At 41.2% G+C, this 27,688-nt stretch overlaps 1 protein-coding gene across 3 annotated transcripts in view; it reads right to left on the minus strand.

The window, feature by feature from the left end:
- The window catches only part of afap1l2 (actin filament associated protein 1-like 2), a 157,477-nt gene extending 130,185 nt beyond the window's left edge, over positions 1–27,292 (minus strand). The window contains exon 1 of one of the 3 annotated variants that reach the window (XR_011673920.1): positions 27,036–27,292. Coding sequence is in view for 2 of the 3 variants with exons in the window: in XM_071391066.1 (XP_071247167.1) it covers positions 27,036–27,051 (16 nt within the window). In the remaining variant the exon portion in view is untranslated. The remainder of the gene's footprint in view (positions 1–27,035) is intronic. The other 2 variants (XM_071391066.1, XM_071391065.1) reach the window with 2 other exon arrangements.
- Positions 27,293–27,688: the final 396 nt, after the last annotated feature.

Raw genomic sequence — 27,688 nt, forward strand, 5'->3', positions numbered from 1 at the left:
CATTCCCAGCCGCGTCCTCAGAGCATGCGCAGACCAGCTGGCTGGTGTGTTTACGGACATATTCAATCAATCCTTATCCCAGTCTGCTGTTCCCACATGCTTCAAGAGGGCCACCATTGTTCCTGTTCCCAAGAAAGCTAAGGTAACTGAGCTAAACGACTACCGCCCCGTAGCACTCACTTCCGTCATCATGAAGTGCTTTGAGAGACTAGTCAAGGACCATATCACCTCCACCCTACCGGACACCCTAGACCCACTCCAATTTGCTTACCGACCCAATAGGTCCACAGACGACGCAATCGCAACCACACTGCACACTGCCCTAACCCATCTGGACAAGAGGAATACCCATGTGAGAATGCTGTTCATCGATTACAGCTCAGCATTTAACACCATAGTACCCTCCAAACTCGTCATCAAGCTCGAGACCCTGGGTCTCGACCCCGCCCTGTGCAACTGGGTCCTGGACTTCCTGACGGGCCGCCCCCAGGTGGTGAGGGTAGGTAACAACATCTCCACCCCGCTGATCCTCAACACTGGGGCCCCACAAGGGTGCGTTCTGAGCCCTCTCCTGTACTCCCTGTTCACCCACGACTGCGTGGCCATGCACGCCTCCAACTCAATCATCAAGTTTGCGGATGACACTACAGTGGTAGGCTTGATTACCAACAACGACGAGACGGCCTACAGGGAGGAGGTGAGGGCCCTCGGAGTGTGGTGTCAGGAAAATAACCTCACACTCAACGTCAACAAAACAAAGGAGATGATTGTGGACTTCAGGAAACAGCAGAGGGAGCCCCCCCCTATCCACATCGACGGGTCAGTAGTGGAGAAGGTGGAAAGTTTTAAGTTCCTCGGTGTACACATCACGGACAAACTGAATTGGTCCACCCACACAGACAGCGTTGTGAAGAAGGCGCAGCAGCGCCTCTTCAACCTCAGGAGGCTGAAGAAATTCGGCTTGTCACCAAAAGCACTCACAAACTTCTACAGATGCACAATCGAGAGCATCCTGTCGGGCTGTATCACCGCCTGGTACGGCAACTGCTCCGCCCACAACCGTAAGGCTCTCCAGAGGGTAGTGAGGTCTGCAGAACGCATCACCGGGGGCAAACTACCTGCCCTCCAGGACACCTACACCACCCGATGTCACAGGAAGGCCATAAAGATCATCAAGGACAACAACCACCCAAGCCACTGCCTGTTCACCCCGCTATCATCCAGAAGGCGAGGTCAGTACAGGTGCATCAAAGCAGGGACCGAGAGACTGAAAAACAGCTTCTATCTCAAGGCCATCAGACTGTTAAACAGCCACCACTAACATTTTAGCGGCCGCTGCCAACATACTGACTCAACTCCAGCCACTTTAAAAATGGGAATTGATGGAAATTATGTAAAAATGTACCACTAGCCACTTTAAACAATGCCACTTAATATAATGTTTACATACCCTACATTACCCATCTCATATGTATATACTGTACTCTATATCATCTACTGCATCTTGCCATCTTTATGTAATACATGTACCACTAGCCACTTTAAACTATGCCACTTTATGTTTACATACCCTACAGTACTCATCTCATATGTATATACCGTACTCTATACCATCTACTGCATCTTGCCATGCCGTTCTGTACCACCACTCATTCATATATCTTTATGTACATATTCTTTATCCCTTTACACTTGTGTGTGTGTATAAGGTAGTAGTTGTGGAATTGTTAGGTTAGACTACTTGTTGGTTATTACTGCATTGTCGGAACTAGAAGCACAAGCATTTCGCTACACTCGCATTAACATCTGCTAACCATGTGTATGTGACTAATAAAATTTGATTTGATTTGATTTGATTTGATTTACTGTATCATCAAAGGTATTATCTAAGTGATTTGAGGTATTAATGTCATCTGTTACTAGGAAGTTGACTTCACAAACCTTGTTTCTTAGGCTACATATGTTAATGCGATACATTTTTTGGCACTTTTCTGGGATGCGTGGTTGTTTTTATTGCTTTACTGTTAAGCTTATCAGAAGTAGACGTGTTCATGTTATTTATATTTGAGCTGCAGGGTGAGCTACACACAAGGGACTTCCTGTCACGCCCTGACCTTAGAGAGCCTTTATATTTCTCTATTTGGTTAGGTCGGGGTGTGATTAGGGTGGGCATTCTAGTTTTTCTATTTCTTTGTTGGCCGGGTATGGTTCCCAATCAGAGGCAGCTGTCTATCGTTGTCTCTGATTGGGGATCATACATAGGCAGCCTTTTTCCACCTTTAGTTTGTGGGATCCTGTTTGTGTGTGGTTGCTTTCTGCACTGCATGTAGCTTCACGTTCGGTTGTAGTTTACTGTTTTTTCGTGTTCATCAAAATAAATGATGTACGCTTAGGAAGCTGCACCTTGGTCTGATTCTTCCATCAACGAGAGTGACACTTCCTACTAGGGCACACCGCCTTAGTGCTAACAGTATAACTCTGGTTCACAGAGTTATACTGTAGGATCAACAGAGGCATTCAGGGCAGTTAGGGCAGTTAGGTGGACATACATTAAGTTACTTACTTACTTTGTGTCTGTCAATGCCCCTAGGATAATGTACATTCACAACTCAGCGACACAATGGTAGGGATTAACTGAGCTGGTCTTGGGTCATTGATAAGTCATTGTCTAAACGCAGGAGCCACAATGATTTGGATGGACTCCGTCATTTCTGTTTCCAGAAGGTATCGAAATGATCTATAAAAGTGATTCCAACAGAGCCACAGTAATATTTTAGCCAGGTGTGTAATGCCAGTTACCTGCTGAATCTTTCAGCCCAACGATGGTTCCGGACCTGAAATAATTGTCCACTTTTTGGAATCGTTCAGTGCTAGAATCAGTTCTTTAAAATCTATTTTCAGAAGTTCCCAGCTAGCCCTCCTGATGTCGTTTGACCCCGCATGGACTACGACAGCTTCAGCTCCCGGTATCTGTCGTGGAACGGTCGGAAGCAGAATTGTAATGTCCTTTACTCGTGCTCTAGGATAGCACAGGGTTTTTCCCCCGGGAACCAAGATGTTTCTTACAATAGAAATGACGATAACGACAGCTGGTGCAATGGCTAAGGAGGTCCAGCCGTTCTTTTGCCTCGAGTGGTTTCGCAAACCCCTCGAGGACCGAAGGACGGTGGGGCCGGATGGACCCGAGCCAGCTGTAGTATCCATCGTGGATGATGAATGAGCTGGAGTCTCAGGCAGCCTCACGGTCTGATGAGGGTGGGAGCTCTAAGGATCTGAACACGAGGACGAAGGCGCAGGTACCTCCGAATCCGATCTCTAATCGGAATCCCCCAGGGAAGACGGTGCCGGAACCTCTGGATCCAGGGAGGCGAAGCTGTATCTGGTCGCCAAGGAGGGGAAGACTCCAATAGCGAATAGAGGACGAGCGCTATCCCGCCGGTCTGTTTGAAGGGTACTTCAAATATATAGCAGAGCATGTGCTTATTATGAGTAACTGAGAAATAAATATAATTATATATAACTGATTTCACTCAAAGCATCAACCAGTGTTTCAGGAGCTGCCCAAAAGATGATAATCTGACCAAACTCTGTATGCCATGGGCTCTCCAACCTTGTTCTTGCAGCCACCCAGTGCTTCATTTGGGAAACAAAGTGAATCTGTTCGGGAACATCGATAGTAACTTGTTTTCGCTACAAAACATTTCACAAAACTTCGCATGGTGATGAGATACACTATATGACCAAAAGTATGTGGACACCTGCTCGTTGAACATCTCATTCCAAAATCATGGGCCTTAATATGGAGTTGGTCCCCCCTTTTGCTGCCATAACAGCCTCCACTCTTCTGGGAAAGCTTTCCAATAGATGTTGAAACATTGCGGCGGGGACTTGCATCCATTCAGCCATGACAGCATTAGTGAAGTCGGGCACTGATGTTGGGCGATTAGAACTGGCTCGAAGTCAGCTTTCCAATTCATCCCAAAGGTGTTCGATGGGGTTGAGGTCAGGGCTTTGTGCAGGCCAGTCAAGTTCTTCCACTCTGATCTCGACAAACCATTTCTGTATGGATCTCACTTTGTGCACAGGGGGCATTGTCATGCTGAAACAGGAAAGGGCCTTCCCAAAACTGTTGCCACAAAGTTGGAAGCAAAGAATCGTCTAGAAAGTCATTGTATGCTGTAGTGTTAAGATTTCCTTTTCGGGAACTAAGGGGCCTAGCCTGAACCATGAAAAACAGCCCCAGACGGTTATTCCTCCTACATTACATTTTACAGTTGGCACTATGCATTCGGGCAGGTTCTCCTGGCATCCACCAAACCGTGATTCATCACTCCAGAGTACGCATTTCCACTGTTCCAGAGTCCAATGGCGGCGAGCTTTACACCACTCCAGCCGACGTTGGCATTGCGCATGGTGATCTTAGGCTCCCGACAAACAATTATTGTGCTGCCATGGCTTCCAGAGACAGTTTGGAACTTGGTAGTGAGTGTTGCAACCGAGGACAGACGATTTTTACGCACTACATGCTTCATCACTCGGCGGTCCCGTTCTGTGAGCTTCTGTGGCCTGAGTCCCAGGCCATTAGGGACAATAGAACCCTGAGTCCCAGGCCATTAGGACCTGATGGTAGTTAGCAAGTTGGGTACTACCACAGCTTGTCCAGAGTGCATAACAGGAGATTACCGTGACTCAACAGAATTTTACTGCGGTCATGACTCATGACTGCAGTTGTGGCGGTAATACAGTCACAACAACAGCCCTAGAAGGACTCTCCCCGAGGAAGTTGCTGCCACCATTTCAACATAATTTCCTGTCCTGGAGAGGAAATGCACGTTTAGGTTCCACCTCTGAAGAATGACGAAGGCTACTTATACACATTCATGAATTGGGTGTGGGAATTTCCACGCGGAGTTGATAAATATCAACAAATATGGCACTGTCAGCGTAGCTAGCTAGCATGCTAAACGTATCTAGCTAGCTAGCTACAGTATCTTGCTAACCTTATCTGTTGTTGCTGTTTTTTTTTTTACTATACCGTATTCAAAAGTTTAGCCAGCTGGCTCTATGGCTGGTTCTGGAGCTAGATTTGTCATAAGCATTGATTTAGGGAAAACTTCACCATAGATGGAAACCAATGGCCTGGCTTTGACTTTGCCATCTATTGTTATCTTCAAAGTTTTGTCATCTCCATAAATTGTGTCCGCAAATACGCCATAGAAATAGTTAGAAAGAATAAGATTAAGCTCCGGTGATATGGATAGCTATTGAATGATAGCTAATATCCATTTTTTTTTGTAATGGACACGGTGCAACCTTTGGTAGGTAGGCTGCTGGCAGGCTTCAGCTGCGGTACAAGTCAGCCCGTGCTGATGGTTCTCACAGGGGAAGTGAAATGATAGGCTACAATGACTTTTCTCATGATAATGCATGCTGCAAATGACAAGTTCCTTGAATTTTCCTTCGTGGGTGCCTTTTCATTATCTGAATAGACACTTTTGGTTTCTAGCTAACATTACACCAATCAAAGCAGTGAAGCGAAACTTTAGTGGTCAAAACCATTCATCTTGGGGCGACGGAGGGAGCGGGTTTGCAAAATGCTATCATACCACGCAATTAAAATGTTCAGATATTTTCTTTTTATACAGACTAGCTAAAAAATAAGTGAAAATTTACAAATTATCCAATGGATTACAAAAAATGTCTGGCACCTACTATTTTAATTTGCTCCATGGCTCAGGCGGCCAAGTGGACACAAGGCTGTTTGGCTCATCACAGTCGCAAAGAGGAATAACTTTGCAGCTGTTTCTGATTAATAAACAATGCCATGCTGGTGGGTGGTAACATTCAAATAAAACCCTGCCCTGAAACAAAATGTAGGCTGAAAATAATTTGTACATCATATCATAGGGAAAGACACCGCATTCACACAGATTTGCACAATGGGCAGTTCGAATTTGTCACTACAAATCATACTTTGACTAAAATGATGACAAATTGATGTAAATTGTTGTGCAACATCATGGGTAAGCTCAGACCATCGGCTAGAAAAATATAATTTCTACTGGTGTGGGCGTTTAACACATCTCCCACTACCATACAAATATTTTTAGACAGCTGAAGAAAGCACACACATTTTCTTCAGGAAATTTACCTTTTCCTAGTTTAGTCATATTTATCTTACCTTAGAAGTGTTTACTTTGCAGGTTGACTTTCATCTCGAGTTGCAATGTCCCATAAATTGAATGCCCAAATCAACTTCAGGTATCTACAAAACAAGTTTTCCAGCTACATAATCCAAAAGGAAGACTACAGCTAATATTTATTCCAAAAATTGCTGTTCGCGATTCACAAATTATTATTTTGATTCACATGATTCGATTCACCGCAATTGAACTGAATCCCAACTACTACAATGGCAAAGTGAATCGTTCATTTTGTCAAAAATAATTGTTTAAAAGAATAGATTCATGTGAATAAAACAATTATTTAAAAAAGAGGGGGGTAGAAATGTGAAGCGGGTCATCCATTAAACAGTAAATCAACTTTGTTAAGCCTAAATTAGTAACACACAGGGTTCTAGAACATAAAAATCAACTAGTCACATCAAATTTGAACTGTGCTATGCATACGTGAGACACAAATATCATGGTGCAATTCCATTTTGTTGTTTTAGATCTTCCGGAATTGGGCTCTCTGGTACTTTGAAGATATGACCCATTTTATAAATTGACTTTATAGGCTATTATCCAATCAAAGCCCTCCTTTAGGATTGCGCATTCAGCAAATCACCAGCAGAGGGAGTCCCCTTTGAATCCATTATCCCATGCACTGTGTTGGTGGTGCTCATAAAAATGAATTATAACTTCAAAAATAGCAGAGACCCAATTTGATGTACTTGTAGAGTTTACTGTTTAAAACAATATGTCTAAAAGTTAACAAAATCAAAGAGATTACGTTTGAGATATTTACATAATAAATCAGGTGTATTCTCCTTTCTAAACACTATTAATTTTTTTTGAGCACTGGCTTTGTAGCATCTACAGAATCTTCGTTGTAGTTCTCAATAATTATTTTGGATGCATATTTCAAAAGATATGCCAAACATCCTTCCCTCAAAGTACCATTTTATGGATTTCATTTCAGGAAGATCCAAAACATCATAAATATATTTGGGGCACCCTGTCATGGAATTGCCCAAATGTTAAAAAGGAAGTGGACAGCAGAGCCCCAGAACGTAGAGCCATTGCATCTCAATGACCGATTCACAGTTCTATGCCACTGATGTAGTTCTTCCAACAAACGGATCTACACAGTGGTGAAAAATATGTCACCCCCATACTGTTGAATCAATTAAGCTGACTGTACCCGATGGCACCTCTTTCAAGCATCCTGCTATGCCTCTATCTCTCCCTCGCTCCCTTCTTCCCGGCCTTATCTTACAAAAACAAAACTCCTCATGTCATAGGGCCTTAAGGCAGCCTCTGACCACAATCATGAGTGTGAAGGGACACGATGACATGAGTAATGTATCCGTCTTTCATGCAAGTCAAATAGATATGGTTATGTATGTGTAGTTTGTCTGTTTGTGAGTTGAAGTAGGATACAGTCTCACAGCTTATACTACAGCATGCATTCACGCACACATACGCAAATGTGAGTGAGCAAAAATGACAAACACACAAAACATTTGTAGGCCTACACATCTGACCTACCTACATGAAAAAATACTACAGTTTACTATAGAAGTTAGTAAACTGTTTACTACATTACTTGCTACAGAACTCTGTTGTAAACTGTAGTATACTGTAGACAACTATACTACATACTGCAGTATTCCTTTATCATGTGTATTACTTACTATGGAATTTTGCAGTATACTGTAGAATACTATATTAAATACTACAGTATTATCCGGAAAAGAAACACTGTACAAAACACTACTGTGATGTCCGCAATAACACAAAAGTGTTTTAAAAATAGTAATACTACTACATGACTTAATTTGCATACACTCTACCCATTCCCCTACCCCACTGGTTCTCAATCCTGGTCATAGGAACCCAAAGGGCTGCACATTTTTGTTTTTGCTCTAGCACTACACACCTGATTCAAATCATCAAAGCCTCATGATGAGTTGATCATTTGAATCAGCTGTGTAGTGCTAGAGCAAGAATAAAAATGTGCACCCCTTTGGGTCCCCAGGACCAACATTGAGAACCACTGTCCTACCCCATATCCCCATTTTTGCTACCCATAATTGAGAAACCTGCATGCCAAGTATAGACCATATATTATTTCCCCTACAGGTTATAGAAACGAGCTGAAGCTCTGAACTATCCACTCAGAACCTACCTACCTACCTACCTACCTACCTACAGTTTATGGAAAACGTGCTCTTTTTGTCCAGTAGGCTTCCACAAGGAGAAAGCCCCCACTTCTATGTCAAAGATAATCAAACAAAAACACTAACTATAACAATAAATATAACAATAAATACTACTATACTATGTTTTTTTTTTACCATAGTAAACTGTAAATACTACAGTATACTAGTCATATCTGCAAAAACACTACAGTGAATATTACAGTAAAGTGAGCAAAATGTTACAGTGAATACTATAGTATTTTTACCATAGTATACTATAGTCTTTTTTTTGACATGGTATGACCATTATCTTGCTGTATATGCTGTGCAATGTGTAACTGTGGTTTAGACCTCTCTAAACCACAGTTACACACTGCACAGCATACACAGCAAGACAAATAATAGTTTTACAAGCTTATGAAGCCTGGTGAGATGGAGAAACCAGGGGCATCAGTTGGATATTGCAGAGTATGGCCTAGTTCAAAACCAAAAATGTAATAGTAGGGTATTCCAATCCCGATTATAATGCAACGTCTGTTTAGCATTTAGGACCATGTGGAGCATCGCTTGGAGAGAAGCTGCCAGCCTGCGCATCTTTCTCTCATAGAGAACAGACAGTGCGCTGATTGCTTTGAATTTGATGCAGGCATTTGAACTCAGCCTTTTAAGCCTTGCAACCAGCTGTTTTATGCACCGGTTACTTTGACATTGAAGTCGGCATAGCGAGGCATAGGCGGCGCGTACAATATGCTAGGGAAAAATAAGCTTCTCCTAAAGTAAATTGAATTAAATTTGCTATATAATTACTTGTGCCTAGATATAAATAAATAAGCACACAATTTGGGCAATGCGCGCTGCAAATAGCCTACCAAATACAGTGGGGAGAACAAGTATTTGATACACTGCCGATTTTGCAGGTTTTCCTACTTACAAAGCATGTAGAGGTCTGTAATTTTTATCATAGGTACACTTCAACTATGAGAGACGGAATCTAAAACAAAAATCCAGAAAATCACATTGTATGATTTTTAAGTAATTAATTTGCATTTTATTGCATGACATAAGTATTTGATACATCAGAAAAGCAGATCTTAATATTTGGTACAGAAACCTTTGTTTGCAATTACAGAGATCATACGTTTCCTGTAGTTCTTGACTAGGTTTGCACACACTGCAGCAGGGATTTTGGCCCACTCCTCCCTACAGATCTTCTCCAGATCCTTCAGGTTTCGGGGCTGTCGCTGGGCAATACGGACTTTCAGCTCCCTCCAAAGATTTTCTATTGGGTTCAGGTCTGGAGACTGGCTAGGCCACTCCAGGACCTTGAGATGCTTCTTACGGAGCCACTCCTTAGTTGCCATGGCTGTGTGCTTTGTGTCGTTGTCATGCTGGAAGACCCAGCCACGACCCATCTTCAATGCTCTTACTGAGGGAAGGAGGTTGTTGGCCAAGATCTCGCGATACATGGCCCCATCCATCCTCCCCTCAATACGGTGCAGTCGTCCTGTCCCCTTTGCAGAAAAGCATCCCCAAAGAATGATGTTTCCACCTCCATGCTTCACGGTTGGGATGGTGTTCTTGGGGTTGTACTCATACTTCTTCTTCCTCCAAACACGGCGAGTGGAGTTAGACCAAAAAGCTCTATTTTTGTCTCATCAGACCACATGACCTTCTCCCATTCCTCCTCTGGATCATCCAGATGGTCATTGGCAAACTTCAGACAGGCCTGGACATGCACTGGCTTAAGCAGGGGGACCTTGCGTGCGCTGCAGGATTTTAATCCATGACGGCGTAGTGTGTTACTAATGGTTTTCTTTGAGACTGTGGTCCCAGCTCTCTTCAGGTCATTGACCAGGTCCTGCCGTGTAGTTCTGGGCTGATCCCTCACCTTCCTCATGATCATTGATGCCCCACGAGGTGAAATCTTGCATGGAGCCCCAGACCGAGGGTGATTGACCGTCATCTTGAACTTCTTCCATTTTCTAATAATTGCGCCAACAGTTGTTTCCTTCTCACCAAGCTGCTTGCCTATTGTCCTGTAGCCCATCCCAGCCTTGTGCAGGTCTACAATTTTATCCCTGATGTCCTTACACAGCTCTCTGGTCTTGGCCATTGTGGAGAGGTTGGAATCTGTTTGATTGAGTGTGTGGACAGGTGTCTTTTATACAGGTAACGAGTTCAAACAGGTGCAGTTAATACAGGTAATGAGTGGAGAACAGGAGGGCTTCTTAAAGAAAAACTAACAGGTCTGTGAGAGCCGGAATTCTTACTGGTTGGTAGGTGATCAAATACTTATGTCATGCAATAAAATGCAAATTAATTATTTAAAAATCATACAATGTGATTTTCTGGATTTTTGTTTTAGATTCCGTCTCTCACAGTTGAAGTGTACCTATGATAAAAAGTACAGACCTCTACATGCTTTGTAAGTAGGAAAACCTGCAAAATCGGCAGTGTATCAAATACTTGTTCTCCCCACTGTAGCTGATTGATGAGTTCCCACGGTCAGTGAAAAGCAGTTAAATAGGCCTACGCCTATCTCAATATGTCAAAAATAGAATCGTGGGAAAAACATAGTTTAGAAGAGAAGACAAAGAAAATACTCTGATCTGTCTCTAATAATCAAAAATCTTATTGGCACCAGCGGAGAGCATCAGCCTTATCCCCAGTGAGTGCAAGCATAATCTTTATTAGAGGTCGACTGATTAATCGGAATGGCCGATTAATTAGGACCGATTTCAAGTTTTCATAACAATCTGTATTTTTGGACACCGATTATGGCCGATTACATTGCACTCCACGTGGAGACTGCTTGGCAGGCTGACTACCTGTTACGCAAGTGCAGCAAGGAGCCAAGGTATATTGCTAGCTAGTATTAAACTCATCTTATAAAAAACAATCAATCTTAACATAATCACCAGTTAACTACACATGGTTGATGATATTACTAGTTTATCTAGCTTGTCCTGCGTTGCATATAATCGATGCGGTGCCTGTTAATTTATCATCGAATCACAGCCTACTTTGCCAAACGGGTGATGATTCAACAAGCGCATTCGCAAAAAAAGCACGGTCATTGCACCAATGTGTACCTAACCATAAACATCAATGCCTTTCTTAAAATCAATACACAAGTATATATTTTTAAATCTGCATATTTAGTTAATATTGCCTGCTAACATGAATTTCTTTTAACTAGGTAAATTGTGTCATATTGCGTTCTGTGCAAGCAGAGTCAGGGTATATGCTGCAGTTTGGGCTGCCTGGCTCATTGCGAACTGTGTGAAGACCATTTCTTCCTAACAAAGACCGTAATTAAGTTGCCAGAATTGTACATAATTATGACATAACATTGAAGGTTGTGCAATGTAACATTTAGTAATATTTAGACTTAGGGATGCCACCCGTTACGATAAAAAAACGGAACGGTTCCGTATTTCATTGAAAGAATAAACGTTTTGTTTCCAGATATGACCATATTAATGGCCTAAGACTCGTATTTCTGTGTGTTATTATTTTATAATTAAGTCTATGATTTGATATTTCATAGAGCAGTCTGACTGAGCGGTGGTAGGCAGCAGCAGGCTCATAAGCATTCATTCAAACAGCACTTTTCTGCATTTGCCAGCAGCTCTTCGCTGTCCTTCAAGCATTGCGCTGTTTATGACTTCAAGCCTATCAACTCCTGAGATTAGGTTGGCAATACTATAGTGCCTATAAGAACATCCAATAGTCAAAGGCATATGAAATACAAATGGTATAGAGTGAAATAGTTCTATAATTCCTATAATAACTACAACCTAAAACTTCTTACCTGGGAATATTGAAGACTCATGTCAAAAGGAACCACCAGCTTTCATATGTTCTCATGTTCTGAGCAGGGAACCTAAACGTTAGCTTTTTTACATGGCAAATATTGCACTTTTACTTTCTTCTCCAACACTTTGTTTTTGCATTATTTAAACCCAATTGTTTTTTGACTAAATTGATCTTATTGATGTATTATATTAAGTTAAAATAAAAGTGTTTATTCAGTATTGTTGTAATTGTCATTATTACAAATATATATATAAAAATAGGCCGATTAATCGGTATCGGCTTTTTTGGTCCTCCAATAATCGGTATCGGTATCAGCGGTGAAAAATCATAATCGGTCGACCTCTAGTCTTTATCATTGGATCAGTACCACTGAAAAGTTTTTTTGGAACAATAATTTCTTCCAGGCTAGATGGATGTTACAGTTGAAGTCGGGAAGTTTACATACACTTAGGTTGGAGTCATTAAAACTCGTTTTTCAACCACTCCACAAATGTCTTCTACTGTCTTCTATCTTCTACTGACATCTACTGTGTGCATGACACAAATAATTTTTTCAACAATTGTTTATCGTCAGATTATTTAAATTATAATTCACTGTATCACAATTCCAGTGGGTCAGAAGATTACATACACTAAGTTGACTGTGCCTTTTAACAGCTTGGAAAATTCCAGAAAATGATGTCATGGCTTTAGAAGCTTCTGATAGGCTAATTTACATCATTTGAGTCAGTTGGAGGTGTACCTGTGGATGTATTTCAAGGCATACCTTCAAACTCAGTGCCTCTTTGCTTGACATCATGGGGAAATCAAAAGAAATCAGCCAAGACCTCCACAAGTCTGGCTCTGGCATCCTTGGGAGAAACTTCCAACCGCCTAAAGGTACCACGTTCATCTGTACAAACAATAGTACGCAAGTATAAACACCATGGGACCACGCAGCCTTCATACTGCTCAGGAAGGAGACGCGTTCTGTCTCCTAGAGATGAACATACTTTGGTGCAAAAAGTGCAAATCAATCCCAGAACAACAGCAAAGAACCTTTGAAGATGCTGGAGGAAACAGGTACAAAAGTATCTATATCCACAGTAAAACGAGTCCTATATCGACATAACCTGAAATGCTGCTCAGCAAGGTAGAAGCCACTGCTTCAAAACCACCATAAAAAAGCCAGACTACGATTTGCAACTGCACATGGGGACAAATATCGTACTTTTTGGAAAAATGTCATCTGGTCTGATGAAATAAAAATAGAACTGTTGGCCATAATGACCATCATTATGGTTGGAGAAAAACGGGGGATGCTTGCAAGCTGAAGAACACCATCCCAACCGTGAAGCACGGGGGAGGCAGCATCATGTTGTGGGGGTGCTTTGCTGCAGGAGGGACTGGTGCACTTCACAAAATAGATGGCATCATGAGGTAGGAAAATTATGTGGATATATTGAAGCAACATCTCAAGACATCAGTCAGGAAGTTAAAGCTTGGTCGCAAATTGGTCTGCCAAATGGACAATGACCCATAGCATACTTCCAAAGTTGTGGCAAAATGGCATAAGGACAACAAAGTCAAGGTCTTGGAGTGGCCATCACAAAGCCCTTACCTCAATCCCATAGAACATTTGTGGGCAGAACTGAAAAAGCGTGTGAGAGCAAGGAGGCCTACAAACCTGACTCAGTTACACCAGCTCTGTCAGGAAGAATGGGCCAAAATTCACCCAACTTATTGTGGGAAGCTTGTGGAAGGCTACCCGAAACGTTTGACCCAAGTTAAACAATTTAAAGGCAATGCTACCAAATACTAATTGAGTGTATGTAAACTTCTGACCCACTGGGAATGTGATGAAAGAAATAAAAGCTTAAATAAATCATTCTCTCTACTATTATTCTGACATTTCACATTCTTCAAATAAAGTGGTGATCCTAACTGACCTAAAATAGGGAATTTTTACTAGGATTAAATGTCAGGAATTGTGAAAAACTGAGTTCAAATGTATTTGGCTAAGGTGTATGTAAACTTCCGACTTCAGCTGTATATTGTACAATTTGTGTCCCCTTTTCGTAGTCCTAGATTAGAAGGTTGCATTCAAGACAAGGTCAATTTTACTGATCTATTCATCAGTGTCTGCAGAGTAGGCTACTAATTTGTATTGATGGGAAACCAAGGCTTTCTGAAGGCATTGCTCTGAGATTAATTATATGTTCACAATGCACATCAATGACTGCTGTCCAGCAATGAATAGCAACATGTGGTTATTATATAGACAAGTTTTTTTCTCTACTGTTTCTATCAAGACTCCGTGGCGCAGTGGTAAGTTGTCAGTTTGAGTGGCCTATAATCAGTTGGAATACCAGGTTTGCATCTTACATCATGCTTCACTTTTTTGCCTATAAATTAGAAACTGAAAAATTAGACGCTCCTACTAAATCTATGACATTAGTTAGGATACTTAAGACAGAAGCTTATACTATACTTATTAAAACAAATTATTTGAACAACATTGCAGAAAGTGTGGTTTTACATAAAACCATTTTCTAAATATTATGCCTTAAACGGGATTCATGACCTCTGCCTGCAAAGACTCATATCAGATGAAAGTCTGTACAAAATCCTAACTGTATTTGTAAGTAGGGTGTCCAGTAGAGGTCGGTGTTGTAAAGTAGTAATTTAAGAAGGCACCGGTACCACGGCGAAATATCCGTTTTTGCAACACACATACTTTGAAAAGGCCAAATTTTTCCTGTGCAAAAAAAGGAGAAGAAATGTCTCTCATTAGGCCTACTCTATATTACTATACACTTAGGCATGCATAGTTCAGAACTGTCTGTTTTTCAAACAGTGATTGAGTTGTATTTTTTGCCTAAAATATGACTATGCAATCTACTCATCACATTAAGAATAGCAGCCTATTCTACTGTACATTAGTCTGCAAATGCGATGATAGATCCTTTATTATAAAGGTATTATTTTATAGGGAAAAAATTGCTTCCCCAAACCTGAAACTCATGCGCCGCCTATGAATGTCGTCATTTGAAGTTGGCCTTTTTGTGACTTAACCTTTCACGAGTATCTACCCCGGGTCCGGGATCACCCCCCACCCCCCCCACACTGAGTAGCATAGCCTAGCATAGCGTCACAATTAAATAGTAGCATCTAAATATCATTAAATCACAAGTCCAAGACACCTAATGAAAGATACAGATCTTGTGAATAAAGCCACCATTTCAGATTTTTAAAATGTTTTACAGGGAAGACAAAATATGTAAATCTATTAGCTAACCACGTTAGCAAAAGACACCACTTTTCTAACTCCATCAGTTTCTTACTCCATCAGGTGCTATCACCAATTCGGCTAAACTAAGATATTGATAGCCACTAACCAAGAAAAAACCTCATCAGATGACAGTCTGATAACATATTTATGGTATAGGATAGGTTTTGTTAGAAAAATTTGCATATTTCAGGTAGATATCATAGTTTACAATTGCACCCACCGTCACAAATGGACTAGAATAAATACATAGAGCAACGTGTTTACCTAATTACTAATCATCAAACATTTCGTAAAAATACACAGCATACACTAATCGAAAGACACAGATCCTGTGAATACAGACAATATTTCAGATTTTCTAAGTGTCTTACAGCGAAAACACAATAAATCGTTATATTAGCATACCACATATGCAAACGTTACCAGAGCATTGATTCTAGCCAAAGAGAGCGATAACGTAAACATCGCCAAAATATATTAATGTTTTCACTAACCTTCTCAGAATTCTTCAGATGACACTCCTGTAACATCACATTACAACATACATATACAGTTTGTTCGAAAATGTGCATATTTAGCCACCAAAATCATGGTTAGACAATGACAAAAGTTGCCCAGCTGGTCAGACAATGTCGTGCGCCATATTAGACAGTGATCTAGTCGTATACATAAATACTCATAAACGTGACTAAAAAATATAGGGTGGACAGCGATTGATAGACAATTTAATTCTTAATACAATCGCTGATTTACATTTTTTAAATTATCCTTACTTTTCAATACAGTTTGCGCCAAGCGAAGCTACGTCAAACAAAATGGCGTCATAAGCGATTAACATTTCTCGACAGAAACACGATTTATCATAATAAATTGTTCCTACTTTGAGCTGTTCTTCCATCAGAATCTTGGGCAAAGAATCCTTTCTTGGGTCTAATCGTCTTTTGGTCGAAAGCTGTCCTCTTGCCATGTAGAAATGCCCATTGCGTTCGGCATGAACTGGAACCGTGCCCAGAGATTCACAGTGTCTCAGAAATAAATGTCCCAAAATCGCACTAAACGGATATAAATTGCTATAAAACGGTTTAAATTAACTACCTTATGATGTTTTTAACTCCTATAACGAGTAGAAACATGACCGGAGAAATATAACTGGCTACACTAATGCTTGGAAAAAGAGCAGGTCGGTGTCCACCGCGCGCCCGACGCATCTGGAAAAGAGTTCCTACCTACACGTGTTTTTGTTTTATAGGGGCTGTGATTGCGCAATCGATACCATTCAAATCGTCATCACGTAAAGGCATCCAGGGGAAGACGTAAGCAGTGTCCGTATCCTGATAGCGTTCACAGTGGCCTTTAAACTGACTCCAGATCAGGGGCCAAAATGTGTGAAATCTGACTCCATGTCAGGGAAATTGCTGTAGAATGAGTTCTGTTCCACTCAGAGACAAAATTCCAACGCCTATAGAAACTAGAGAGTGTTTTCTATCCAATATTAGTAATAATATGCATATTGTACGAGCAAGAATTTAGTAGGAAGCCGTTTAATCTGTAATGCAATTATGCTAATGAGAAAACAGCACCCCCTGTAGTCGCAAGAAGTTTTAACAGTGTATATGCATCTACTGTACAGTGCCTTCGGAAGGTATTCAGACCGCTTGACTTTTTCCACATTTTGTTAATAAGTTACAACCTTTTTCTGAAATTGATTAAATCATTTTTCCCCCTCATCAATCTACACACAATAGCCAATCATAGCAAAGCAAAAACAGGTTTGTGGACATGTTTGCTAATTTATATTTTAAAAAAACCCTGAAACATCACATTTATATAAGTACCATTTACACAGTACTTTGTTGAAGCACCTTTGGGAGCAATTACAGCCTTGAATCTTCTTGGGTATGACGCTACAAGATTGACATTCCTGTATTTGGGGAGTTTGTCCCATTCTTCTCTGCAGATCCTCTCAAGCTTTGTCGGGTTGGATGGGGAGCGTTGCTGCACAGCTATTTTCTCTCCAGAGATGTTCGATCGGGTTCAAGTCCGGACTCTGGCTGGACCACTCAAGGACATTCAGAGACTTGTCCCGAAGCCACTCCTGCATTGTCTTGGCTGTGTGCTTAGGGTCATTGTCCTGTTGGAAGGGGAACCTTCGCCCCAGTCTGAGGTCCTGAGCGCTGCGGAGCAGGTTTTCATCAAGGATCTCTCTGTACTTTGCTCCGTTCATCTTTACCTCGATCCTGACTAGTCTCCCAGCCCCTGCCGCTGAAAAACATCCCCACAGCATGATGCTGCCACCACCATGCTTCACCGTAGGGATTGTGCCAGGTTTCCACCAGACATGACGCTTGGCATTCAGGACAAAGAGTTCAATCTTGATTTCATCAGACCAGAGAATATTGTTTCTCATGGTCTGAGAGTCTTTAGATGTCTTTTGGCAAACTCCAAATGCGCTGTCATGTGCCTTTTACTGAGGAGTAGCTTCTGGCTGGCCACTCTACCATAAAGGCCTGATTGGTGGAGTGCTGCATCTCCAAAGAGGAACTCCTTGACCAAGGCCCTTCTCGCCCGATTGCTCAGTTTGGCCGTTTGACTCTAGGAAGAGTCTTGGTGGTTTCAAACTTCTTCCATTTAAAAATTATGGAGGCCACTGTGTTCTTGGGGACCTTCAATGCTGGAGAAATTTGCTGGAGAAATGCTGGAGATGTGTGCCACGACACAATCCTGAATATTTATGTAAATAAGGTATTTATGTTTTTTTATTTTTAATACATTTGCTACAATGTCTAAAACCTGTTGTTGCTTTGTCATTATGGGGTATTGTGTGTAGATTTCTGAGGATTTTTTTTATTTAATCAATTTTAGAATAAGGCTGTAACGTAAACAAAATGTGAAAGAAGTCAATGGGTCTGAATACTTTCACTTTGCACTGTATGCATCATTCCACAAGTAAATTAGTACATTTATAATGAGGTTGAGTAGTGGTTGACATTGTATATGCCATTCCACAGACCTTAAAACCTAATTCTGCGGTGATAATTAATGGCTGAGGTCATTTTTGTTTGTCTTTGCTGTTCTCCAAATAGCATTTTAGTTTTTCAATTGTGTAGAAATGCAGTAAAAGAGTTTCAACTTTCAAAAAACACCCCCACTGCACCCCAATTTGCCATACCCTAAGTTTAGCTGAACTGACACCACTGGGAGAAACCATAGTGAAAGGAGAAATAAAAGCTAACAATTGGCTCAGCGTCGTCCGGTTTGGCCGGGGTAGGCCGGGGAAGCCCGTCATTGTAAATAAGAATTTGTTCTTAACTGACTGGCCTAGTTAAATAAAGGTTACATTTTGAATATTTTTTTTTTATTAAACAAGAATGCAGGTGTGGATTCTTCCTATCAGTAAAAGGGGAGATTCTTCATGAAACTATAACAAAGTCCATGATTTTATGTATTTTTTCACACAATTTCATCCATAGAGGGGTCCTTTGGAGGAAGGATTGTTGACATTTAGTTGACATTTGTATCTTAAAGCATAATTGAGAAATAATTAATTGAAGTTGGAATATTTCTGACATTTTGTCCTCCATAATGATTCTTCTGTACGTGCTACAAAGCAAAAGTTGGTGTCATATGAAGCTTTACCACCTGTTATGTAATGAGTACTATTTTGATTTCAATAACACTTTTCTGAAATAAATGTATGAATAATGAAAAATATAAACCTGAATATAGAAAATATAAACATTTAGATTTGGTAGATTTTCCATATATTGTTGAAAATAATCTGCTCTACAGGCATATCAAAGTTTCAGAGTGGGATCTCCGTTACTTTTAGAGTTATGATCCAATTTGTAAGCATTACCAACAGAGTGAATGTTAAAATTAATTACAAATGGTCGACCTCTGCTTGTGATTTGCAGGATGTGCAATGATACAAGTAAAAGGAGGGCTGTGTCCCGTGTGGCTCAGTTGGTAGAGCATGGCGCTTGCAACGCCAGGGTTGTGGGTTCATTCCCCACGGGGGGACCAGGATGAATATGTATGAACTTTCCAATTTGTAAGTCGCTCTGGATAAGAGCGTCTGCTAAATGACTTAAATGTAATGTAAATGTGATTGGTTAGATTGCCTACAATGCCGATTTTGTCTGTAGGGGAGAGAGGGGTATGTTGAGCCATTTTTCACATTCAGCATCAGTACGTCGTGGAACATATAGTATTCTTTCTAGGTTTGGGCGGTATCCAGATTTTCATATTGTCATACCGTCCTTCCCTCATCCTGGGATTTACGGTATTACCGGCATAGCACACAAAGGGGTGCTAAAATGCACCAGAATGCTAACAAAATTAGCACGAAATAATAGCGAAATCACATAGACCGTGTCAGCTAAATGCTAACAAACGAAAACAAAAATAAACGAATTGCAAAGACAGGCAAACCCTGCTCCTTAAGTTATACAAGCATAGCTAGTAGCTACTGAATGTCATGTTCAGTGAGTGTGGATATTTACAAGCCAAAGTGAATGAGAGAAACTGTGCAAATGATCAAAGTTTTGATGCATGCTTTTCTGAAGGAAGAGCAGCATGTGTACACGGAGCAGCGGGGAGAAGAACGGATGAGGAAATAAACACGGCAACTGTACAGATAACTCATCCAGAGCTCTTTGACTTCTGACAAAAAGACATTATAAGATATCTGACGGCAAACATTTGCTTGTGAATTACATACAACTTCCTCGCCTCATATGCTGCACAACAGATAGATATAGAACATTTACAATCAAACACATTTGTATGGGGCTCAACTGTTCTGGTGAACTACGGTAAGCTTCATAATGTACAATAATGTGACAGTTGAAATGAAGAACGCAATCTGCTTTATCTCCTAACGTATTGTGCAAGTTGACTGCAGGTATTCACTTAAAAAGTAGCTACAAATTTAAAGGACATCTGTTCAACCCCTACTGTACACTTTTCTCACTTTCCAATATTTCATAGCTTGAACAATTAAATATGGCTATTTTCAGGATGAATCAAACCACTATGTTTCATTTTGTGTGTAAAAGCTCTCCAAACTATTTAAAAAAAAGTTTTACTCATAAATACTTTCCTAACCCTAAAGAATATACACGATCATAGTATTTTTTAAATATCTATTGGTGTTGAAAAGGAGAAACATTTACAGTGTCAAAATTGACTACAAAGTGTAAATAGGAACATTTTGGTCATAAAGTCTGTCTTGTCCAAAAAGGAGATTTGCGAGATGATAAGAAAAAAATGGAATGTCACTGAATGAAAGGTCCCTTAACAGTTTCCCTTGGGGGTTGGGTCATAGAGTGACCCTGTTGGAGTCATGTCCAACCTGGTCATCAGGAGAGGTCAGCCAATAAAGTGAACATATATAAAGACTCCCACATCACTGTAGTCGGCTGCTACAGACCGCCCTCGGCTTCGGGAGACGCACCAAACTCTCCTTCTGATGTCCTGCACAAGTTAAATGACTCTGAATTCGTTATTTTAGAAGATTTCAACTGGGACATGCTTACATCTGTATCGGACTCTTTTAAAAAACTGTGTGACTCTCTGAATCTCACTCAATTAATTCATGCGCCGACAAGACCGAATCCCAGAGCACCGAACAAATCAACTCGATTGGACATTATTCTAATGAATACCCCTCACAAATACACATCGACTGGGATATTCTGTCATGATGTCAGTGATCACTGTGCAATTGCTTGTGTTAGAAATACAAAAATGACCAAAACCCCATTATATTTTTTAAATACATTTTTAGACAGTTTGATGAGCAAGCATTCTTACATGATCTGTACCATAATATTGACAGAGTACGTCTGATTTCCGATGTTGACACTGCCTGGGACTATTTTTATATGAAATTTGTGTCCATTTGTGATAAGCATGCCCCTGTGAAGAAATGTAGAATCGGTGGAAGGGACAATCCCTGGTTTTCAGATAACTTGGCAGAATGAATTAGAAAGAAAAAATATATCTTGGGCTCAAGCTAGACATACAAATGCTCCTGTTGACTGGGCCTCCTTCAGAGCGCTAAGAAACAAATGCACAGGTTTGATCAGGAAGTCCAAATCACATTACTATTTAAATGCAGTCACAGAGAACCTAAACAACCCTACCAAGTTCTGGAAGCTAATCAAATCAGTATCAGGTTCTAATGTATTCTCTGGCCTTCCTGACCATTTAATGATGGATTCTAATGAAGTGAAAGATAAAGCCGATATTGTAGGGGTTTTTAATAAGCACTTCATATCTGCTGGTTCAGTTTTTAATAATGGTAGGGCACAGGCCTCTAATGTAAGCTCTGTTACAGTCAACTATGATATAGGCCCTCATGTGAACCATTTTAACTTTGAGCCTGTTTCTTAAACGGAGGTCTATAAAGCACTAAAGGCAATAGACACTAAAAAGTCTGCAGGTCCAGACAACCTGAACCCCCTACCTCTTAAAGATAGCAGCTGGTATTATTTATTTATTTATTTATTTTTAAAGTTTTATCCCCTTTTCTCCCCAATTTTCGTGGTATCCAATCGCTAATAATTACTATCTTGTCTCATCGCTACAACTCCCGTACGGGCTCGGGAGAGACGAAGGTCGAAAGCCATGCGTCCTCCGAAGCACAATCCAACCAAGCCGCACTGCTTCTTAACACAGCGCGCCTCCAACCCGGAAGCCAGCCGCACCAATGTGTCGGAGGAAACACCGTGCACCCGCCCCCCTCGGTTAGCGCGCACTGCGCCCGGCCCGCCACAGGAGTCGCTGGAGCGCGATGAGACAAGGATATCCCTACCGGCCAAACCCTCCCTAACCCGGACGACGCTATGCCAATTGTGCGTCGCCCCACGGACCTCCCGGTCGCGGCCTTTGTAGTCTGGTCTCCTTCACAACCAGCAGTTGCCATACCCAGTCTGCTAGGTGATTGCTACTTAAAGTCCCAAGGACATTCACAGGATTAGGCAAGACTGCCTTCTCTTCTCGTGCACCAGAGGCATGGAATAGTCTAAAATCCATGCTTCATCTAGATATGTTAGTGCCACTGAATAATTTAAAATATTGATGGGAGACACTTACGGAGGAGTGTAAATTATATTTTTAGGCTGGATCATGTTGTTTTGTATTGTTGTATGTTTTAATTATGTAATGTATTGATTGTTGCTGCTGCCTTGGTCAGGTTTCCCTTGAAAAATAGACTCTTGGTCTCAATGGGCATTTCCTTGTTAAATAAAGGTAAACAAATGAAAGAAAGAAACAAAAGAAAGAAAGAAAATTGACTACTCCAAAATGGAGATTGCCTCAATGGCGCCAAAAAAATTCAAACCAACTATAACAATTCATATAGAAATATTTAAAGCATTTAATGAGACAACTAAAAGATGTGCAACATGAAGATATTTTCCTATTTATATTGTGTAATTTATTGACTGTCCCTAACTAACCCCAGAGATTGGATAGCCTATGTCAAACCAACGTTTCCACAAGTCGCACACTAGCCTAGGCGACACAAGACCTGGTTAGACTGTTTGAAGTTATTGAGAAGGGCGAGCGACTGCAACTGTGTACTGTTTTGGCAGAGTGAATGTACAAATGCTTGCTACATGCGAACACACACACACACACACACACACACACACACACACACACACACACACACACACACACACACAAGGAATCACCCAAAAGCATGTTTCAATGTGTGAAACACACAGGGCAACACAGCACACACACAACCCCCAAAGAAACTCAACGCCCCACCGCTGCTGAGCAGGAAGAGAGCCTTCTTTTCATCATTTTTATAGTCCTGTTCGGCTTCCTGAATTACCCACGCACCACTCTCCCAGTTAGAAAATACAACCCCTGACACACTTCCAATGTAGCAGGGGCCAGTTCCAATGGCCTGCATCTTATAGCCAGCCTCCTCTACATCCCAACACCAGGCAAACCCACTGAGCCTTAAACCCAAAAAAGCAGGTTACAGGTTCAAAGCCCATCCAGTGTTCAAATGTTGGGTCTAAATGCATGGGTAATTGAATTGTGGGTAATTGCAGATGTAAATGGGCACGTTCGACATTGCAGCCGACTTTACAGGCGGGTCGAGACTGACTGATCTCCAAATCACCTTTCATCATAAATAACTACTCAATATTATTTGTAGATTATTTGTACAGACTCCATGAGGGTGGTATGAGGGCCCGACGTCCACAGGTGGGGGTTGTGCTTACAGCCCAACACCGTGCAGGACGTTTGGCATTTGCCAGAGAACACCAAGATTGGAAAATTCGCCACTGGCGCCCTGTGCTCTTCACAGATGAAAGCAGGTTCACACTGAGCACATGAGCACATGTGACAGACGTGACAGAGTCTGGAGACGCCGTGGAGACCGTTCTGCTGCCTGCAACATCCTCCAGCATGACCGGTTTGGCGGTGGGTCAGTCATGGTGTGGGGTGGCATTTCTTTGTGGGGCCGCACAGCCCTCCATGTGCTCGCCAGAGGTAGCCTGACTGCCATTAGGTACAGAGATGAGATCCTCAGACCCCTTGTGAGACCATATGCTGACACATGCACATTTGTGGCCTGCTGGAGGTCATTTTGCTGGGCTCTGGCAGTGCTCCTCCTTGCACAAAGGCGGAGGTAGCGGTCCTGCTGCTGGGTTGTTGCCCTCCTACGGCCTCCTCCACGTCTCCTGAAGTACTGGCCTGTCTCCTGGTAGCGCCTCCATGCTCTGGACACTACGCTGACAGACACAGCAAACCTTCTTGCCACAGCTCGCATTGATGTGCCATCCTGGATGAGCTGCACTACCAGAGCCACTTGTGTGGGTTGTAGACTCCGTCTCATGCTACCACTAGAGTGAAAGCACCGCCAGCATTCAAAAGTGACCAAAAGATCAGCCAGGAAGCATAGGAACTGAGAAGTGGTCTGTGGTCACCACCTGCAGAACCACTCCTTTATTGGGGGTGTCTTGCTAATTGCCTATAATTTCCACCTTTTGTCTATTCCATTTGCACAACAGCATGTGAAATTTATTGTCAATCAGTGTTGCTTCCTAAGTGGACAGTTTGATTTCACAGAAGTGTGATTGACTTGGAGTTACATTGTGTTGTTTAAGTGTTACCTTTATTTTTTTGAGCAGTGTATATAAATCCTGCTTACATTGGCTTACATCACATAGCATAGATGTTCAGTTTTCTCAAGAGGAAGACAAATAATGAAGTGAAAGAGAACTGCATCAAAACTCTCACAACTACATTGTTCTGAAGCCAATGCCTCCCACACAGTGAGGTATGTGAATAATACACAAGGGGATTTCACAGCATCTAGGACCTCGAGATGAGTACCGCTTTTGTTTCACCTGAAGCCTAGGTCTGAGGCACTAAATTAACCATTTGATGAAAAGAGTTTCAAATCAACATTTCCCACTCGGCTAAATTTAACGATAATGATGACAGCCATATATGAAGCACCATTCTACTTTGGTTGGAGTCCTGAAGTAAAAAGAATCCAATGTAGATAGCTTATAAGCCACGTGTGTTTTATTGATCTGTGTCTATAATGCAATACATGCAGTCATAATAGGCAAGGTGGTAATGTATTCCATAAACACCCACGTCTCAGGGTCTATCAGTGTCACGTTCCTGACCTGTTTTCTGTTTAGTTTTGTGTGTTAGTTGGTCAGGACGTGAGTTTGGGTGGGCATTCTATGTTATCTGTTTCTATGTTGGTTTAGGGTTGCCTGGTATGGCTCTCAATTGGAGGCAGGTGTTTGGCGTTCCTCTAATTGAGAGTCATATTTAGGTAGGCTGTTCACAGTGTTTGTTTGTGGGTGGTTGTCTCCTGTGTCTGTGTCGATGTTTGCACCATACGGGACTGTTTACGGTTTGTTCATTTCATGTAGTCTGTTCCTGTTCATTTCGTTCTTCACGTTGTATGTAAGTTCGTTGTTCAGGTCTGTCTACTTTCGTTTTGTTATTTTGTATCATTTTCAAGTATAGTTCGTTTTCGTGTTTGTTCGTTTTGTTTATTTAATAAATCATTCATGTCATTTCAACGCGCTGCACCTTGGTTCCCTCAATACTCCTCCTCTTCAGATGAAGAGGAGGAGGACTGCCGTTACAATCAGTGAGTAATAATAAAGCATTAACCGCTGCACACATTCTCAGAGAGAAAAGTAACCGCAGGAATCTGTGGAATCTTGGGAGAACAATTGCTGCTACTGGAATTCATCTCCAGTGACTGCTGTGGATGAACGTGTGTTTATTTACGAGAGAGAAACCATTAATGGAGGGTTGGGAATGGAGGGATGAAACATATACATTGTTCCTCCCAGAGGAAGCAGAGAGAACAGAAGTAGGCCAGGACAGAGTATATATTTACTGTCAAAACAGTTTACTATAGAATACTCCAGTACTTACTATAGAAGTATGTAGTAAACTGTAGAATACTATACTACACACTGTAGTATCCCTCGATCAAATGTAGTACTTGCTATATAATTTTGTAGTATACTGTAGAATACTATAGTAGAATACTAGTAAATATTACAATATTATCTGCAAATGTCTGCAAAAACGCTAGTATGCAAAAACACTCGTTTTTTTACAATAGTAAATACTGCAGTATTTAATTTGCATATACTGTACCCAGCCTATTCCCCTCCCCCATATCCAATGTGTGCCACCCATAAGTGAGAAACCTACATAACATGTATAGACCATTTTGTTTTCCCAACAGGTTATAGAAAATAGCAGAAGTGCTGAATTATCGGTTCAGAGCCTAGACCTATCTACCAGTTATGGACAATTTGCTCTTTTAGCATTTCTCCAGTAGATTCTGTCATGGAGAAAGTCTCCACTTCTATGTCAAAGATAATAAAACAAAAACACTACAGTAAGTACTACAGTGATGTCTGCAAAAACATTACAGTATGCTACTACAGTCTGCAAAAACACTACAGTAAATACTACAGTATACTACTACAATCTGCAAAAACACTATAGTAAATACTACAGTATACTACAATCCAAAAAAAACACTACATGAATTACTATAGTATATACTACTACAGTTTGTTTACTACAGTATTTATACTATAGTTAACTGTAAATACTACAGTATACTAAAAATAAACAATAGCGTTCACTGTAGTGTTTTTGCGGATTTTACTGCAAAAACACTACAGTGAACGATATTGTTTATTTTTAGTGAATTATAGTGAATACTATAATACTTTTTCATGTGGGTTAACACTGTCGGACCAAGGGAATCTCATTCTAATCTGATTGCGTTCCTGCCCTTACAAAAAAAGATTGCAGTTTTGAAACGGCAGTAAAAGTGCAGTAACTGCACTCCACTGTGGTATTTTGGACGCAGTAATTGCAGAATACAACTGCAGTTAAACTGCGCTCTAACTGTCGTTACACTGCAAAACGACTGCACAATCCAAGATATTGAGTAAGAACCAAAAGGCTACAGGACCAGGCGCTTAGAAAAACAACACAGACTCACACGTTGTTTTCTCAGTTCACTTTGAAAGTTTAGATAAATTATGCCCATACCTTTGTGCTTTTCCATTCTCAACGCACGACCAAGACTCTCGGTTGTCACTTTTTCGTCTCTGAGAAGACAATCCCAGGCTGTAGTAGCCGGTCAGTGAATGTCAACACCAGCTAGTGAAGGGACGCTTGATAGATAGATACCTGAGCTCTGATGCCGTTTTCAAAGAACTACTGATCCGATATAATGTACGGATGCTTGTTTCAAAGTAAGATTACCACGTGATCAATGATGTCCGATGCTTCTTTTGATCACATGCTTTTTTTGAAACGTGTGCTTCAAAATGCGAGTTCCCAGGGTTCGGTTCTTTCGATTCCGAGTTGCTTTCAAACATCGACCTCTACTGGTATTAGCTGATATTGGTAGCCTTTCGTGCCATTGTTCAGTAGGCTGTTTCTTGTATAGGGCTACTGATGGGCTGCCTACATGATCTGATGTCCTTGGGCTAGGCTATAGGCACCACTGAATAAGGGACAGGTGAGCTACTAAATGAGAATAGCATTACCAAACATTCTCAAACAACATTGTTGTGAACTATTTTGCAGACTATTTCTCCCTTCTGCCTATTTTTGTTTCCTCACTGAAGGCAACTTTGCCCCATGCAGTTTCTATATAGTCAAAATATGTTAATGCTGACAAGCTTTCGATGCCGATT

Source organism: Salvelinus alpinus, chromosome 3 (assembly GCF_045679555.1).
Source record: "Salvelinus alpinus chromosome 3, SLU_Salpinus.1, whole genome shotgun sequence".
Lineage (NCBI taxonomy): Eukaryota > Metazoa > Chordata > Actinopteri > Salmoniformes > Salmonidae > Salvelinus > Salvelinus alpinus.